General features: G+C 36.5%; 1 protein-coding gene across 1 annotated transcript; it reads right to left on the reverse strand.

Annotated features, from left to right (window-relative positions):
* Positions 1–6,128: 6,128 nt before the first annotated feature.
* On the reverse strand, positions 6,129–18,775 carry LOC144853623 (ribonuclease Oy-like). The gene is made up of 8 exons (XM_078711358.1): positions 18,636–18,775; positions 18,234–18,294; positions 18,092–18,141; positions 17,876–17,945; positions 14,416–14,483; positions 13,981–14,097; positions 12,674–12,782; positions 6,129–6,616 (listed from the first exon to the last, which is right to left on the reverse strand). The coding sequence occupies exons 1-8, from the start codon at positions 18,728–18,730 to the stop codon at positions 6,452–6,454; spliced, it is 735 nt and encodes a 244-aa protein (XP_078567484.1). The 5' UTR covers positions 18,731–18,775; the 3' UTR covers positions 6,129–6,451.
* Between the last annotated feature and the right edge of the window lie 609 nt (positions 18,776–19,384).

The following is a 19,384-nucleotide window of genomic DNA, read 5'->3' on the forward strand; positions in this document are numbered from 1 at the left end:
TTATAATCAAATAAAATCCTCTAATAGATATGAAAAGAGGTAAAAAATAATAACAAATGCTTAGTAAATTGTAGATGAATTCTATTACAAATAGCATAATTGTGTTATTATAAATATAATACAATATTGTGTGTATAAATGTGGATGGGCGTTTATTAGATAGTTGGGTTAGGGTGGGGGTGTAGGCTATTATTATTCAAATAAATACCATCCTAATAATTAATACATTATTTAATTTAAAGATCTTTTGAAACTAACTTCCGCGACAGAGTGGGCCGTTTCGGCCCAATTAAGAAGGAAGATGTTTTAGATGGCTTTCAAGATGGGCAGACGTATCCCAGTCCTAACGGGACACAGATAGCCTACAGTTATTCCTGCCAGCTTACTTTTTAAACAAAATGTCTTATCATCAGATATCTCCCTATGTAATGTTCTAATACTATTCCCCACAATATATTCCGATGCTTTATGACGTATATTTAATTTGATCTTTATTAATTTGCAGTATAATTTTTATTTTTTAACTACTGTAACTTCACACGCGCGGTCCGATCGGAAAATAAATAAAAATCTAAAATGGCTATAGCCACTAACGGCCAACTTAGCTGAACCAGGTAGTTGCAAGGTGAACCCGTCAACTCATCGTGAATCCGGAAATTACTTTGACCGCGTACAATTGAAATTGAGTTGAAAATCTACTGAAGAAATCAGAAATTTTGTTTTAAAACTCTTTATAATATATTCCTAAGATAGAAATATGGAACAATATCGTAATAATAATATAATCCCGGAATGTATTGTATGAGAACTTAAAAAATTAACTCCGGTGATCTGATGTTACTTTCGTTCTATAGATCCGTAATATGTAGTGTTTGGACGTACTGCCTCTCCTGTTGGACTGGTAATGCTACCGGAGGGAATAAAGGACGCCTTGAAACTTTCATCCGTCGGGCTGGTAAAATGATTGGTCTGGAACTGCCTTCCATTACCGATGTGCACCAAGAACACCTCCAGAAAGATTTCGAACGCATTGAGTCTGATGTCTCTTATCCTCTCCACAAAGTAATCATAGACCAACTTAATCCAAGTGGTAGATTGAGGCTCCTCAGTGTAAAAACAAATCGATATGCCAAATCCTCCCCTCCGGTATCAGTACAACAGGAAGTCAAGAAGATAATAACTTAACTTATTTTTTATTTTTTAGATGTTTTTTATATAATAATTGTATTTATTGTGTTTTCTTTGTATTTTTATGACGAGCAATGAATTTCCTTTTTGAGGATCAATAAAAGTTGTCTTATCTTATCTTATCTTAAATTTACATTTCGCGGTACATCTGAGATAGTTCAGGTAGGTATCCAAGGCAGAGATTTGTTCCGAAGTTTTTCCATTGTGCTCGCCTATGTCAGAATTAACCATATTTTATATAAAGATTTTAAATTACAGATCTCATTTCTTTTCATAAAACTGAAACTCGTATTTCAATTTTTGTATCTCAGACAGGGCCACAATATAAAACAAGTGCATTTATACCTTATTTTGAAATCCTGTATAAATATGATGTTAAATAATAAATGCGTTATTGCTATGTAATCCAATGTCTGCACCTTCAGAGCCATAGTCACCAGTATGGTTGGTAAGTTTTCAACCTGTCAACTTTTGGCAGAAGCTTGAAGGAAATAAAGATACATCTCATTCACAAGATTATTTATAGGCAGCATTAACTCCTACTTCTCATCTTTTACAATCTCAACCGATTTCATTAGATATGTACCCCCTACAGATAGACCACCATTATACACTGGTTAGATGATTGCACATGGTTGTAGTATAAACACTAATGTACTAGGGAAAGACAAGAATGCCTGGTGATGACTCTTGCCCGAGATGAGTGGAAGTGGACAGAGATGACATCAAGAAGCAATTATTATGTCGACCCGGTGAACTTTGGACATGTAGCATTGTGAAAATAGTGTTGAGGCCAGTGCTTTTGTTCAAACTAAACGTGTATTACCTATACAACCAGTGTCACAAATATCTTAAATGGAAAACATCTCTAAAGGACAGAAGCACACTAATTCTGCTTTCTAAAAAAAATGCAGATAGAGAAAAAGATTCTAAGTTAAGTGACATTTTGTTTGAAAGAGGATGATCATTTACTTGAATACAGAGAGTCGACGAAATCTAAATGATGTGGTTAAACTATCCCTATATATGTCCGAGACACAAGACAACGATATCTGCATACATGGAAAGTACACATGCTTTTATCAAATGTTTCTTTGCTCATGACCACCTGAACTACGACCGGCTACTTCCGCTGTATCAATTTCAATAGATTACTGAAACAAATTACAGATATTGGAGTTTATGAGAGAACATGTATGTGTAGGACTTGCTGGATTTACATCAATTGATCAGGGTCATTGAGCGTGGTATCATTGGAATAACACAAATTAATGATTTGAGCTGGCAAATCTAGTTGATGAGTTTGAAAGCCAACATTTAAAGAGAGATGATATCCCGATTAATGAAGAATGCTGCAATTCGCACAAAGGTGTTTTTTGTTGGCCATGGCATGATATGACATTGGACAGAAAATGTTTGAGGCATTGGTAAAAGTCTTGTAGAAGGAAAACTGTCTATATGGGATCCTAAGAAAAAGACGAATATTGGCAAAAAATATATATGACTGTGAATACAGGTGACAAACTTATCAAAGTAAAAAAGGACTCCTATAGAGATTATTTTGCCAATTTGTTTCTGAACAAGCTTGTTGGGATCGCAGATCAGTCTGTGGAAGTTTGATGGATACAGTAGTAGAAAACGAAGGAAGGTCAAATTACTGTACCGCACTCAAGATTAGAAATATTTCATTTAAGGACTTTGGCAGAGTTAGTTGTCCTTTAACTGAAGAAGTTTATGAGATGTTTTAATATGAAGAAGTGTACTTTCAATACTATTAATAGACCTCCTGATGGTCAACATTTTGTGTTAATCACCATGTTTTTCGGAAGTTTGTTAAAATGAGCTTCGTCATACTATGAATGGAACATAACATGTTTTAAGACGGCCAATGGAACAACTAAGGCTTGTGGGAAGATGAAAACGGCCTAGCTAAATGCTAAATGTGATTGTTTTGTATATTATGTAATGAGGAGAAAGACTATGAAAATACTATAAGCATCCGATGGAGATAATGCAAAATCCGATTTATTATGCAAGAAGGGCAATGTGTCTGGTTGCTACAATTAGCTGTGTTGAATTGCCTTTAACCACCAATTGGGCGGTTAAAGCAGTCTCCCAGGTTAAAGTGTAGTTAAGATCCTTCCTGTTATTATTCGGTCATTTTGATAATGTATCTTTCAATAATACCAATGGTTAATAGTATGTCATGCTTATTTAAATAATGTGCTGCAAATTTAAATTATACTCTCCTATATTTTCGTTTTGCAATTGTTACTGACATATTTAATCATTCGTTAGGCCTACTATAATTAAAGTAATGGAGTAATAATAGACGGGAGGTTAAGACATTGTCTTCGGATCATTTGAAAAGAATAATTAGAAGAAATTTTTCTTAAAAAAAAGGAATCTTTTCTACAGAAACTTTACTTCTTACTCGTCTAGACATAGAAATCGAATGTTTGGATCCAACTTCTGTCAGATTGTGCAAACAAGATCTCTTCGTCTCCCCACGAGTGAGGGGTTTTGATCCGTAGTCTGCATTGTGGGCACGTTTGCGAGGTATTACACCATCGCACAATGCAAGTAGTATGAACAACTAAAGTACATTGGTCACACTTCCACCGATCAGCCATAAGCCGATCATAACAAACTGAACAATTTTGCTCTGTCATTTTATCCCGTGCCTAACAGACCCAACGTGTTAACATTTATAGTTATACTACATGTTAATTCTATCCGAAAAATGTTGGTGTTGAAATTAATATTAACATTTCCTGATAACGTTCCCAGTTATTTTATTGTGTAAAGCATATGAATCTGATCTAGATAAAGAAAACTATGTGAACTAGCAAATGTGCAAATTAGGATACAATAATTAACAAATCTACAATTGACAAAATAATTGTGAAATATAAATATGAATATTTAGTGGTTTAGCTTTGCGAGCCGTGTTATGTAAATACAATGAGCTCACAACGTTAAAGATCAAAGTCCAAAGATTACTGTTAATGGTGATGTTTCTAAACGCTAACCGTTTAATTCCGCAATTATAATGTAACTTTTTAAATTTTGACTGTACTGTAGAAATCCTAGCAATAGGATAGGAAAATATACCACTCTGGTATTTAGCTACCTTCTGTAAATAACAATATTGAAGAAGTAAGTTATTATTAACAGTAAATCTTTATACTGGGTAGCCTCACAGAGTGCTCAGTGTATGTACTATTATGAGTTTGTAACAGTGGCTGAGTACGTGTGTGAGTACACCGGGGTAACTCCCTACTCTACTCGAAAGATGTACTACGTTCTTGCACATGAGCCAGATTTGTACACTGGACCTACGGTTTATAGTCCCAGAACCATGGAGCGAGTGAGCGTCGAACCCTTGCCGATGTTATGGCTACGTATTACGGTTCCACTGTCTAAACTTGTCGGCCACTCACTCGCATGTAAGGATATCGCAGCTTGCTGACGATACGGTAATTTTTGCAGGCAATGGTCATAGTGTATACAGATGGGTGTGTAGAAAGCGACGACCTCGAATTGGACGACCCCAACGACCCGGGCGACCTCGAATTGGACGACCTAGAATTGGACGACCCATTAACACGAAACCGACGACCCCTATAGCCTAGCCTAGCCTAGGCCTAAGTGTGGTATAACATCCCGAAGCCGAACATAGCCAAAGATCTTTAAACCATCTTATATAATACTCGCAAGCAAGCAATTGATTGAAAAAATACAGAAATATCGCCATTTGATACTGAATGTGTCGACACGAACAAACGAACAGATATGGAACGCCAAGAGTGCATCATTAAAACTGCATTCGACATAAATATAAATTAAAAAGAAATAAATATTATACATTACATGGTTAAACCATGGACGTATAATTACATCTCGTCTTCTTATAACGAACACTATAGGCCTACCAAGCAGCGTGTTGCGAACATGTGCATGGGGAGGGCCATAAGAAAGCTTTACAATACATTTCACATATGCATTGTATACGGTCAAAACTTACCCGCCGCTGAAAAAGGTTTACCATGTTTATGATATTTCGTGTGCTAATCGAGTCGAATGCAGTTTTAATGATGCACTCCTGGCGTTCCATATCTGTTCGTTTGTTCGTGTCGACACATTCAGTATCAAATGGCGATATTTCTGTTTTGATTTTTCTTTTTTCAATCAATTGCAATTGCTTGCGAGTATTATATAAGGTATGGTTTAAAGATCTTTGGCTATGTTCGCCTTCGGGATGTTATACCACACTTAGGCCTAGGCTAGGCTAGGCTATAGGGGTCGTCGGTTTCGTGTTATGGGTCGTCCAATTCTAGGTCGTCCAATTCGAGGTCGCCCGGGTCGTTGGGGTCGTCCAATTCGAGGTCGTCGCTTTCTACACACCCGTATACGGATTTAGAAATTGTTATTACTTTCTGTAAAATTTCAAACCTGCAATTTGGTTTGGGCGTAACAGAAAAAGAAATGCAATGTATGGAATAAACGAAACTTTGGTCACCGGCACTTTCAAAGTTGACGTATTATAATGCTTCTATTACAAATATACCAGAGAATGTATTATCAAAAGTTAACTTCCTGTGGAGTGGGAAAAAGAAACCATTTAAAAGAAATACACTGCTGATAGGTAACCTTTTAAAAGATGAAATCAAAATGCCCGACTTTAGATCACATGTAAAAACACTAAAATACGGTTGGTGTAAAAAAATTTTAAATCCTGATAGATTAAAATGGAAGATAATTCCTACATATTATCTGAATGAATAAGGTTAATTTTGAGTTGCATTATCGATATGAAAGTAATTATTTATTGTCAATAATAAATTAATAGGTATTATTATATTAAAACCGTGCAAAATGGATGGCGGTACATATAATAATATTAAAGAAAAGACAATGTTTCTATGCTGCTTAACACATTTATTTCAATAATCATAATTGCTTGAAACATTTTGCATGTTTTGACTCTATTTAAATCTGATATTTTCATTTGAAACTAAAAATATTTATATAGTGAAAAAAAACATTCTCCATAATTTGTCATAATTGTTTAACTTTTATTAGGCCTATGCATACTTATCATGAGATAGATTAAGAAAACAACGAATACTTTATATTCTAGATCAACTTTCTTTTTTTCCGTGTAAATACGAAGGAAATAACTGAAAGTTGAAAGAAAAATGATATCTATATAACTTTAACTATTTATTTATTTTTACTGTTGAAAAACAATATAGGCCTATTAAGGTAATTCTAAGCTTAACTCAGAAATAACTGAAGCTTTGAAACTTGGATAGCTTATGGGTTCATATTTTTTGCATCCTTGCATGCTTACATCACAGTCCTTCAAGGTAAAGTCTGTTGTCATGCACAAATGGATTTCGTGTAAGTAATTCTGTCCACCAACCTGCACATAAAAGAAGGCTCATATAATAGAGAGATAAATTACTAAATATACAAACAATAATACAATAATCATCAATCTAGGTGATAGAGTGGAGTTCTAACCAGTGGCGTATCCAGTGGGGGGGGGGGGGGGGGGGGGGCCGGGCCCCCCCTGATTTGGCGTCCGTCGGCACATCATCGCGTCCGTCGGCAAAGAAAGGTGCCGGGGAAAAAATAAAGTTAAGCAAATAAGAATAAACTATTATTCTGACAATAATTAAACTGTAAACATAATTCTTTTGAGTGTTTGTTTATTTACATATCACATCATTCCCTTCAGATCTCAACTATTTTTTATTTTCATTACATCTAACCAAACACGTAAAAAATTAGGTTAAAATATCTTCTCATCTTGCACGTGTGGCCGTACGCGCTAGATTGTTTACTCTCAAAAAGTCTTTGAACGGTCCGGTGACCTTATCCTATTCAACCTTGTTTTTGCAGTTGACCTGGGATTTGTATGACTTCCTACTAGAGCAGGAGCCCAGAGGGGTCAACCTAGCTGGAAAGTTAACCAATTTCTAGGCATGTGGCAATTATCTACGTACATATCAATGTATGGAAATGACAGTCTGGCGCGTTTCTTTTGGTGGGTGTGGCTAGGAGGGACATTGTAAAGGGTCAAAAAAATGAGCTAGATCAGCTGAAAAGTTAACCCCATGAAATATTTTGCAAATTGTTTGACATAGAGTGAAATATAAGGAATGGCCATTGCCAGACGATTTTAGTGGTGGGGGGTGCCTGCCAGACCCCCATTTCTAGGGGGCCAAAAATGAGCTATATCAGCTTAAAAGTTAACCCTCTGAAACTGGTGGGAAAATGTTCAATAAACTCATAATTATCATGAATGACCATTGCCAGACATTTTCAGTGGTGGATTGTGCCCGCCAGACCCCGTCAAACACCCAACCCCCAAAAAATTGAGCTAGATCAGCTGAAAAGTTAACCCCATGAAATATTTTGCAAATTGTTTGACATAGAGTGAAATATAATGAATGAACATTGCCAGACGATTTTAGTGGTGGGGGGTGCCTGCCAGACCCCCATTTCTGGGGGTCCAAAAATGAGCTAGATCAGCTTAAAAGTTAACCCTCTGAAACTGGTGGGAAAATGTTCAATAAACTCATAACTATCATGAATGACCATTGCCAGACATTTTCAGTGGTGGATTGTGCCCGCCAGACCCCGTCAAACACCCCACCCCCAAAAAATTGAGCTAGATCAGCTGAAAGTTAACCCCGTGAAATATTTTGCAAATTGTTTGACATAGAGTGAAATATAATGAATGGACATTGCCAGACGATTTTAGTGGTGGGGGGTGCCTGACAGACCCCCATTTCTGGAGGGCCAAAAATGAGCTAGATCAGCTTACAAGTTAACCCTCAAAAACTGGTGGGAAAATGTTCAATGTACGCATAACTATTATGAATGACCATTGCCAGACATTTTCAGTGGTGGATTGTGCCCGCCAGACCCCGTCAAACACCCCCACTCCCAAAAATGAGCTAGATCAGCTGAAAAGCTAACCTTTTAAACCATGCTGTAAAATGTTCAGCATGATCCCTAGTATAATAAATGACCATTTCTAGACATTTAAAGTGGTGGGTTGTGTCCGTCCGCCAGACACCCATTAAACACCCCCCCCCCCCCCCCCCCACAAAAAACATGAACTAGATCAACTCAAAACCTAAACTTATAAAACAAAATATATGGAGCAATTAAGTACACTAAAAAACAGCATGAATGACTAAAATGAGAACTACATCAAATATCCCAACACCCGACATTTTAGCATATGATACTTTATATAGTACCTTATTCTATCTACAGTAGTTTTCACTAGTTACAACAAAAAACATTATTATTATTATTAAATAATAATTATTATTTAATAAGCTATGACTTTTCTGCACAAATTATTTTAAATTAATCCATATATTCCTCTTCTGAATCAGAGTCTTCACTCCATGCATCGCCATAAGAATCACTTGATTCTTCGATCTCTGTTTCTTCCGTTTCACTGTCAATTTGTCCTTTTTTATTCTTGATGGACGGCATTGAGCTGTTGCAGTTTCCCCCAATTCAAGACCAGCAAATGTTCTCAGCTCTGTGACTGCCATGGCTCGTTGAGTCATAGTCAATGACTTGAAGAAGAATAACGATTGACCTTCTGTTCTAAGGAAAGGTCAACAGCTGAATGTATTTCTTGAAGAAAGTGTTTATACAACTTTTGCTCCAAGACATTGGCAAGCAATTGGTGAATTCTAGTGCACCTGTTGTAAAACTTTCCTTTGATGAAACCCATCACCCCTCAGCCAAGATATCTGCTTCTTGGAGAATATATTCGATACCGCTGTCGTTAATGTACGTTCCAACTGCTCCGTAGAACGCCAACTCTGTGTGAAAATTGCCCTGTAATACTAAAAGCTTATCAAATAGGGGGAATTGTATTGTTTGTATGGAGTAAGCTTTTAATGCTACTGCCAAATCATATGTCACAACTGCATAGTCTTGTCTGCATAGTCTTGGCCAGCTTCCTTGGCAATAGCCATAGTCCGGATCATTGTCTCTCTAACCACATCATTGTTTGTTGGGGATTTTGATATAGGATCCATGTAGCAAATTCACTGAACTGGTATATGATCATTGATATACTTGCTCATGAATCCGGCATGTAGGGGTGTTACTCCATCATTCAGTTTCCAAAACCAATACATATCCAATGCCTTCAGTGGTATTTGGTATTCCATTGGTTTGTCAGTGATTGTACTACATTCTCTAACATTTGTAGTTGATGTGGCATTGGAACTTATAAACAAAGCTTTATTTATACCTATCCTAAAAGGTGGTATTTCTCTTTCAACTCCAACAAATTTCCGCCTGTTTCTACCATCCCGAAATCCAATAGTATTCCTATTGAGCAGTTGGTCGTCATGCAATATATTCTGATATGTAAGTCCAACTTTAGCGTGTAGAGTTTCTTTACCATCAAGTGTTTCAACATTTGCATCATTATTATCCCATACACATGCAGTTGCCAAGGTTGGGTCAAGCCGGATACCATCTGGGGCGTCGCGTTCATCATCTTGAACTGAATAGGCAAACTCAGTCTCAAGGCCTTTGCTTTCACTATATAACTAATACAATGTCAAAATTTGCATAGCCAGTTTTGATCCTGTCAGAGATGTAAAACCTAAACCAACGACAGTGTGTTTCCATGGTTTCACAGTTCCACGAGATACATTATAGATGGCATCAGATGCAATGGAAATAACCTTTCTATCAAACTTGTCTTTGTTTGCATCATTGGCATTTTGGTCGATGCCACCAAGAAGACTCCTAAAGAATAATTCTAACTGTGATGGTATCTTGGCAACACACTCTTTTAAGTTATGAACTGTAGCAGGATTTGGGGTCTTTGTCTTTGGGAGCTGCATGATTATAGATCTAAGATGAAGAGCAGCCCATTTTATTTTATTATCCTGTACATATTGTTCAGAATTATCATAAAGTCGAGCAGTGGCTTCTTCTCCTAGAAGAACTGAACTATAAATGAAGTTATCTCTTCGTCTGTCTGCAGGTTTTACTTTGATTTCATCTTTAAATTTTTATTGAATTTTCCTTTTGGGATATTTTTTTTTGATATCGGTTTGATTTCAGATGTAGCACTTTGAAACATGATGTACCACTCTCTATCATAATCAAAATGCATTTAATAAAATCAGCCTTTGTTTTGAAATGTTGATGATAATCAACAACATTATTCTCTAGAAAACCATTATAAGATAAGTTTCTAAATATGTCCTGTAACTGCATAAACCAATTGACTAATTGATTTACTTTTTTCCCCACCCCAAAAAGACAAAGAAGTCCTGTTCTGAATACCTATTTTACACTATGTTGAACTTATATACCATAGTGGCACATTTGTGAATTAGGTAAGGGGTTGGATGGATGGGGTGGTTCTATAATGAGCAAATAAAAATGTCTGGTAATGACAATTCATATCCTTGACAGTATACTACACATTTTCCCACCAGTTTTACAGTGGTTAACCCTTGGCCTAATCTGGGTCATTTTTTAGGGTGGGGTGTTTGAGGGGGCCTGGTGGACACAACCCACCACTTAAAATGTCTGGCAATGGTCATTTATTATACTAGGGATCATGCTGAACATTCTACAGCATGTTTTAAAAGGTTAGCTTTTCAGCTGATCTAGCTCATTTTTGGGAGTGGGGGTGTTTGACGGGGTCTGGCGGGCACAATCCACCACTGAAAATGTCTGGCAATGGTCATTCATAATAGTTATGAGTACATTGAACATTTTCCCACCAGTTTTAGAGGGTTAACTTTTAAGCTGATCTAGTTCATTTTTGGCCCTCCAGAAATGGGGGTCTGGCAGGCACCCCCCACCACTAAAATCGTCTGGCAATGTCCATTCATTATATTTCACTCTATGTCAAACAATTTGCAAAATATTTCATGGGGTTAACTTTTCAGCTGATCTAGCTCAATTTTTTGCGGGTGGGGTGTTTGACGGGGTCTGGCGGGCACAATCCACCACTGAAAATGTCTGGCAATGGTCATTCATGATAGTTATGAGTTTATTGAACATTTTCCCACCAGTTTTAGAGGGTTAACTTTTAAGCTGATCTAGCTCATTTTTGGCCCTCCAGAAATGGGGGTCTGGCAGGCACCCCCCACTACTAAAATCGTCTGGCAATAGCCATTCCTTATATTTCACTCTATGTCAAACAATTTGCAAAATATTTCATGGGGTTAACTTTTCAGCTGATCTAGCTCATTTTTTTTACCCTTTACAATGTCCCTCCTAGCCACACCCACCAAAAGAAACGCGCCAGACTGTCATTTCCATACATTGATATGTACTTAGATAATTGCCACATGCATAGAAATTGGTTAACTTTCCAGCTAGGTTGACCCCTCTGGGCTCCTGGTCTATACGCTAAGATTATATAGTTCCACATGCCATGTGCTTTTTTCTCTAAGATATATTTATTATAAGTGCCAAAAACCAAAGGCCTCTCGATATGAGACCTTTATTATTCAAATTTTTTAAAGAAAAAGCACACATACCATAAAAAATATCCATGTATTTAATTTTTGGAACATAATATTCCGTGAGGCTCAACAACAAAACCACCATTGTGTGATATGATGTCATCGTTAGCCAATCAAAGCTGAGCTTTCCCGTGATTATCGGCATTGGTCACGGTTGAATGATTTTGGATTCTGGCTGATTTGATTTGATTGGTGGATGCGAATCACCCGCAGCGGAATGTTTTCTCTAGCGCGTGTACAGTACCATGAACTCACATGGTCTCTCGTTATACACAAAGTTAGAGCAATGAATTTGTCCGAATTCCGTTAAGTAAACAACTTTTTATATTTTATAAGCATTTAATAACATGTTTTATTGATATTTCCAATGGGTGATATATAAAATAAATTACTAAAAAACGTAATCATATGTAATTATTTAAACCAAAAATGGCGTAGTTAATAGAATTGTCAACTGAGGCCGGCCGCAAATGGTTTTACTTCTTTCGTGGCTAAAAACGATCTTTTTCGGCGATGTTTTAGACCCTATATTTCGAAAACTACAAGTCAGATTTTCGTAATTCTTTTTTTATTGTAATATTAATACAACATACTAACAGATAATGTTTAATTTGGTTTTAATTTTGCATCGTTATCCCTATAAGACAACATATGACTATGCAATCCTAGATTAGAACATATATTGATCAGGTGTATATCGGGGTGTAGGCCCTATGTACAGGCAACAGGCAATGACACTAATTTTGTCGGCAAATTGGCAAATTGGCAATTCCGGGCCCCCCCGACTTCAAAATCCTGGATACGCCACTGGTTCTAACAGTAGGTCTAGGCCTACTATGGAGTGATTTAATGGTGGAAGGTATTGCTGCGTTAGACATAGATTTGTATGTTTTCGCTCGTTCCTTTCTTTTTATTTAATGTAATTATACGGTACTTACACTTGCGCAACAAACAATAGATGTAGCGTTGAACGCATCGTGGAGAGCGGCGGTTATTGTAGTCAAATTGTAACTCTTCCCTGGAACAATACCGTTTTCGGATAATGCCCTTCAGATAAACATATATATAGATATATCATACATTATTTATATATTATATGGAATTTGTTTAACTGAAAACTAAACATCACGGGCACATAATACACTTTAAATCGCCCGGTGATATACTGAAAATGAATTAATTAATTGAAAAGATAAAAATGAGGAAATCTGTGAGAATGAGACAAAGTTGCCCAACCGAGATTTTAACCCAGAACCATCTGCTTGATATGCAAATGTAGGCCTTCTCGCCAGTAGGTCACTGGGTCTTTCATGATATTGTTTAAATACGATTGAATGGTGACTATTCAACACTTCACCAGAGATAAATTGATCTACCCAGAACTTTTGTCCACGTGCCGACACAGAAATAATGCTTGGTTCCCACTAGAGACGCAACACAAGGACGTAACGCAACGTAAGTGAATTGACCAATCACAAACGATGGATTATTGTCTGTTATTATTATTATTATAACTGTCACTTGTCATTGGTTAACACGCTTGCGTTGCGTTTACGTCCTTGCGTTACGTTGTAGTGGGAACCAAGCTTAAAGCATTGTTACGTAACAACCGTAAACTCTGGTTCTCCGGACGTAAGGGCACTGCAATATTGTTTTCGGGGTAAAGTTTGGTTTCACTAATGCTTGGTTCCCACTTGAGACGCAAGACAAGGACGTAACGCAACGTAAGTGTGTTGACCAATCACAATCAATGGATTATTCGAACGGTCGCTTGTCAATGGTCAACACGTTTGCGTTGCGTTTACGTCCTTGCGTTACGTCCTAGTGATAACCAAGCTTTTAGATTACGTAACCTGCGCCGCAAGTAAGTTGTTCAATCACAATGTGATGAATCATCCGAACACTTTCACTGTGCCTATGTCGTCGTCGCGTTGCGTCCGAATGGAGACCAAGTTTAAGACACCTACTAGGCACAACGAAAGGACGTAAACAACAAAAGCGTGTTGATTAATGACAATTAAATCCATCGCCGGTGATGGGTCAAATCACTTGCGTTGCGGAACAAGCTTTTAGGCAAAAAAACATGCACTCTACATGTAATCTAGTCTACGATGACGATATTTTGTCAGAAGTAATTAAGATTTTCCGTTTGTCTAAAATGATCATAATATATAAGATATGTTTGGCTCTGTAATGATTCAATACCAAAGTTTATAGTATAAGAATTTCCTGTAATAGAACTTACTTATCAATACTAAACTTGTTATTTAAATCAACCGTCTTGTTGAAATAATTTATCTCTGAATCTGTTTCAGTCGTGCAGTTAAACGCACAACTTCCGTGTTTGCACCATTCGTTTTGCCTAAAGGAAAAAAGAACAATGACAAAATAAACAGTAAATCCTTTAAAAATCAGTAACATTTCATCAACAGCGTCACTCAGTTTGTGAGAATGCTCTAGTTGTTTTATTTTATTCATAGTATAGGCCCTATTTGTTTATTTTTATTTTGTTTATTTTTTCATTTATTCATTAATTTACTTGTTCATTTACAATTAAAACAGACCACATAAATGAAAACACACATAACAACTCTATACACATTGTAATATTAAATCATGAATATTATGAATTATTCATAAATAAAACAAATATTAAGCAAAATTAAAAGTATGTCTTTACCAGAAATACATGTCTTCTTGGTTGTGTTTTAATGATGGCCATACGAGTTGCAACTTATCCGTGATGTCCTAGAACACAATTGAAAACATAAAAATCTGTTTTAGCTTCAAATTTAATTTAAAAGTTACACGACTAAATTACAACATTTCATATATACAGTATTATATATATAAAAACAAATCAGGCAAAGAACAGTAATTCTAAACCGCCCGGTGATATACTGAAATTTAATTAATTAATTTTAAACGATGAAGATGAGGAAATCTGTGAGAATGTCGCCCCAACCGAGACTCGAACTCGGACTGCCTGCTTGATATGCAGATGTCCTAACCATGGAGCCTCCACTGATTGTGAGGGCGTTTGTTGTATGAGAGAATGTATCTGGTGGGTGAAAATCTGTGATAATACCATACATGGCTCTGTGGTCTAGTGGTATGATACTCGCCCTGTAAGCGAGAGGTTGCAGGTTCGAATCCCGCCAGAGACATTTTTTCATACAACTAAAAAATATGGAACTTTCGCCAATGAGCTATGCTCGACGCGATTATGAGATCATGTTCCGAATATGAGCACTGTTTCTATAATTTACAGTATGATTTATATATAATTTACACAGTGCTACGCAACATCATTGATTTACATATACACAATATTATTTAAAAAACCGTTGCGAATTAAAGTTGGAATTTATTCTGACTTGTTAAGCCTCCACTGATTGTGAGGCGTTTGTTGTATGAGAGAATGTATCTGGTGGGTGAAAATCTGTGATAATACCATACATGGCTCTGTGGTCTAGTGGTATGATACTCGCCCTGTAAGCGAGAGGTTGCAGGTTCGAATCCCGCCAGAGACATTTTTTCATACAACTAAAAAATATGGAACTTTCGCCAATGAGCTATGCTCGACGCGATTATGAGATCATGTTCCGAATATGAGCACTGTTTCTATAATTTACAGTATGATTTATATATATATATATATATATATATCTTTATCATTTCAAATTAATTAATTAAATTTCAGTATATCACCGGGCGGTTTAGAATTAAAAGTTCTTTGCCTCTTGTGTTTATATATATAAAAAGTATCTTCGGAGATCCCGCCTCGTGAATAAAAATACTGAAAGATGAGGGCGTATCAATTTGATCTCTGTTGCGCGTGCGTACAACTGAGGACTAGTGCTGTTCCGCCGTACCACGCCGAGAATGTTAAAGAGTCGTTATCCAATCGAGTTCGAACAGTACCATGAAAGCCCCAGTGGTCTAATGGTTAGGATCTGCATATCAAGCAGGCGGTCCGAGTTCGAGTCTCGGTTGGGGCGACTTTTTCTCATTCTCACAGATTTCCTCATCTTTATCGTTTCAAATTAATTAATTAAATTTCAGTATATCACCGGGCGGTTTAGAATTAAAAGTTCTTTGCCTCTTGTGTTTATATATATAAAAAGTATCTCTTCGGAGATCCCGCCTCGTGAATAAAAATACTGAAAGATGAGGGCGTATCAATTTGATCTCTGTTGCGCGTGCGTACAACTGAGGACTAGTGCTGTTCCGCCGTACCACGCCGAGAATGTTAAAGAGTCGTTATCCAATCGAGTTCGAACAGTACCATGAAAGCCCCAGTGGTCTAATGGTTAGGACATCTGCATATCAAGCAGGCGGTCCGAGTTCGAGCCTCGGTTGGGGCGACTTTTTCCCATTCTCACAGATTTCCTCATCTTTATCGTTTCAAATTAATTAATTAAATTTCAGTATATCACCGGGCGGTTTAGAATTAAAAGTTCTTTGCCTCTTGTGTTTATATATATAAAAAGTATCTCTTCGGAGATCCCGCCTCGTGAATAAAAATACTGAAAGATGAGGGCGTATCAATTTGATCTCTGTTGCGCGTGCGTACAACTGAGGACTAGTGCTGTTCCGCCGTACCACGCCGAGAATGTTAAAGAGTCGTTATCCAATCGAGTTCGAACAGTACCATGAAAGCCCCAGTGGTCTAATGGTTAGGACATCTGCATATCAAGCAGGCGGTCCGAGTTCGAGCCTCGGTTGGGGCGACTTTTTCCCATTCTCACAGATTTCCTCATCTTTATCGTTTCAAATTAATTAATTAAATTTCAGTATATCACCGGGCGGTTTAGAATTAAAAGTTCTTTGCCTCTTGTGTTTATATATATATATATATATATCCAATCTGCAGAGTACTGTTTCGATCTTATTAGATCTCATCAGTGCAGCTCAGCCAAATAAAATGTACCGCAGAACTGGCACAATATATAGGCTGAGCCATGCGGGACATGGTATATATAAATAATTCAGATCACCTGGATAGAGTGCTTGATACACTGAGGTAGAGCTAAATAAAATAAAACGATACGAGATGAACTAAGTTTGTTTCGTATGGCCAGTGGTCACGCTTCAGGTGAATTACAAATAATGAATAACCAGGAAGTTATTGTTTTTATGTTTTTCAAAGGTATATTGTTTACGGATGTGCTGCCTATTGTTAATTAAATACTTTGATATATTATTTGCCATCCTAAGCTGCTATGCTCACTTGACAGCAAAAATGAGCATTGTTACGTAACAACCGTAAACTCTGGTTCTCCAGACGTAAGGACACTGCAATACTTTCTTCGGGGTAAAGTTTGGTTTCACTTAGATGACGTAAACTGCGCCGCAATTGTTCGATCACAATGTGATGGATCATCCGATTGCATTTTGAAAGTTATAATATAATATAAATAAATGAGTTTATAGTATGACTGATTTTGTTGTGATGCTTTTAAATAGTAAGTGATGTTTGTGAGGTTCTGCCATGGCATTATTAACCAGTTTCGGCGTTAAACTCTATGATGGATATAATAGTAGGATTGATTAATTTGTTTTTAAACAATCAGACAATTAATAAACAATCATTACTGCAACACCAAGTGATCAATCCTACTAACGCAAAAACATTGTCCTTCGGGTCAAAGGTTAAAATTATTACCTTTATCCATATCATCCGTTAGCGTATTTTTGTTTTCCAGGACGAACGTAGGCAGAAATCATGAATAATTCATTACCTTAATTATTTTCTATTATAAAGAATTGCAAGATAGCTGATCTACTTCCTAAATATACTAAACCTAACCCTCTAAATAATCTCTCTCAACTATTAAAAAAAACATGTTCATGAAAGACCTCGAACCGAGGGCTCCATCGTAATAGGTTAAAGCCTTTACCACTAGACCAAACATTTCGGTTGGCAAACGCGGTTTATATAGCGCCCTCTATAATGTTCCCTATTATGTCATAATTATTCATGAATTATTCATGAATTATTCATGATTTCTGCCCACGTTTGTCCTGGAAAAAAAATTACGCCATCCGTTACACTACGTACATAGATTCGGGTTATGTGATTGGACGATTGTGCATCATATGCAAATAGTACAAATACTTATAATATAGTTTCTTACCGTGATTGAATTGGGATCGAACACTTGTTTTGGATAACAGAACGAAAGGTCATAGTTAGCAGCATCGGGCCTGCCGGAAGAAATATAATGTAAGGTACGGTACTAAATTAAGGTAAGAAATGAAGAATCCATCACTTTCTCTATAATTATCTGTTAATGTATACTACCCCCAAAAAATTAACAAATTAGTATGTATAGATGAATAATTTACATTACCAGAGTCCATGGATAGTCCACGTCTTCACACCAGTCGGAATGCTCCTACACTGTTAAATAGAAAGAACATTCACCTTTGTTTTTCTTCATATTAGTAGTAAAACAAAAACGTTAGTTAGGCTACTTTACTCCCGGTACTTACTTTTTCAATTTTACAAAATGTCGGAGGCCATAGTTGAGAAAACGTGAAATGATCACACTTCCTGAAAACCATCAATTGTATATATTAATTATATTATCAGTATCAGTATAATTATATCGTTATTCATCCCTCATGGGGCAAAAGAAGAAGATGGATTACATCATCTTACAATAAGAAGTAGGCCTACAAATTACAATTTCAAATATTAAATATAAAACTCTTAGGAATTATTAAATATTCCTGAATTGATACCGATTGGGATCGGTCATTGAGATTAATTATTTGTTATGATAAAGAATCTCAGGTGACTATACCTCCTTGGTAAACTTCCTAAATGTGCCGAATCATCACATTCGACCAAGATGATGATGATGATTAAGTAACGATAAAAATAACACTTACTTTGTTGTTGGGTAAGCTTTGCATTGATACACCCCAGCGTTACTCGGACTAACAACAACAAATATTAGCAGGCCAATAAAGTATGTAGCAGGCATCTTTAGTTACGTTGATGAATGCAAGAAACACAAGCTACAGTATATTGAGTGACAATATTAAAATGTTATTTCCTTGTTTCGAATGGCGTATTTATACAGTTTCACTCATAGGCGGATTTTTTCAGATCTATATTATGTTATTCTGCGCCATTACTTCCTTATACCTCCATGCTTATAATAATATTTGTTAAGCGCATCACATGTTCACCAAAATGCTCAAAGGCGCTTATTTTGTTTGTTTGTAGTCGTTTTCTTTTTATTTTATGAGATTGTTCATATTATGTTCAAATTATTTACCATTACACAATATAGCGTTAACTTAAAGTAGAAGAATGATAGGAGGGAATAATTCTATAAAACACCGTAGAGGAAAATAACGTAGCCTATATTTGAAAGTTACCATGAATGTGTTTGCATGGGCCAAAAAATGGCCTTTCAAATTGACGACGAAGAGTAAATTTGGTTAAATTAATGTGTAGCAGAAATCACAAGGAAACAAGATGAACTTCTTAACATTTTGCAAAATAAAATTCTGTATATTAAATCATTCCTTTTGACATTCAGTAGTAAGTAGTTCAAACTGTTTTTACCATATCAAGGTCAGTGAGTATAGTGGATAATGTTGATATGTCGCTGAAATAAAAAGTAGAAGTT

Source organism: Antedon bifida, chromosome 10, assembly GCF_963402885.1.
Source record: "Antedon bifida chromosome 10, ecAntBifi1.1, whole genome shotgun sequence".
Lineage (NCBI taxonomy): Eukaryota > Metazoa > Echinodermata > Crinoidea > Comatulida > Antedonidae > Antedon > Antedon bifida.

Bases quoted from the DNA above. Each gene is read 5' to 3' on its own strand.
- LOC144853623 (XM_078711358.1), bottom strand. From the start codon at position 18,730: ATGCCTGCTACATACTTTATTGGCCTGCTAATATTTGTTGTTGTTAGT. The intron at 14,484-17,875 runs GTAAGAAACTAT...ATTGTGTTCTAG, and splicing joins TCGATCCCAATTCAATCACG to GACATCACGGATAAGTTGCA. The intron at 6,617-12,673 runs GTAAGTACCGTA...TTTTATGTGCAG, and splicing joins CTATTGTTTGTTGCGCAAGT to GTTGGTGGACAGAATTACTT.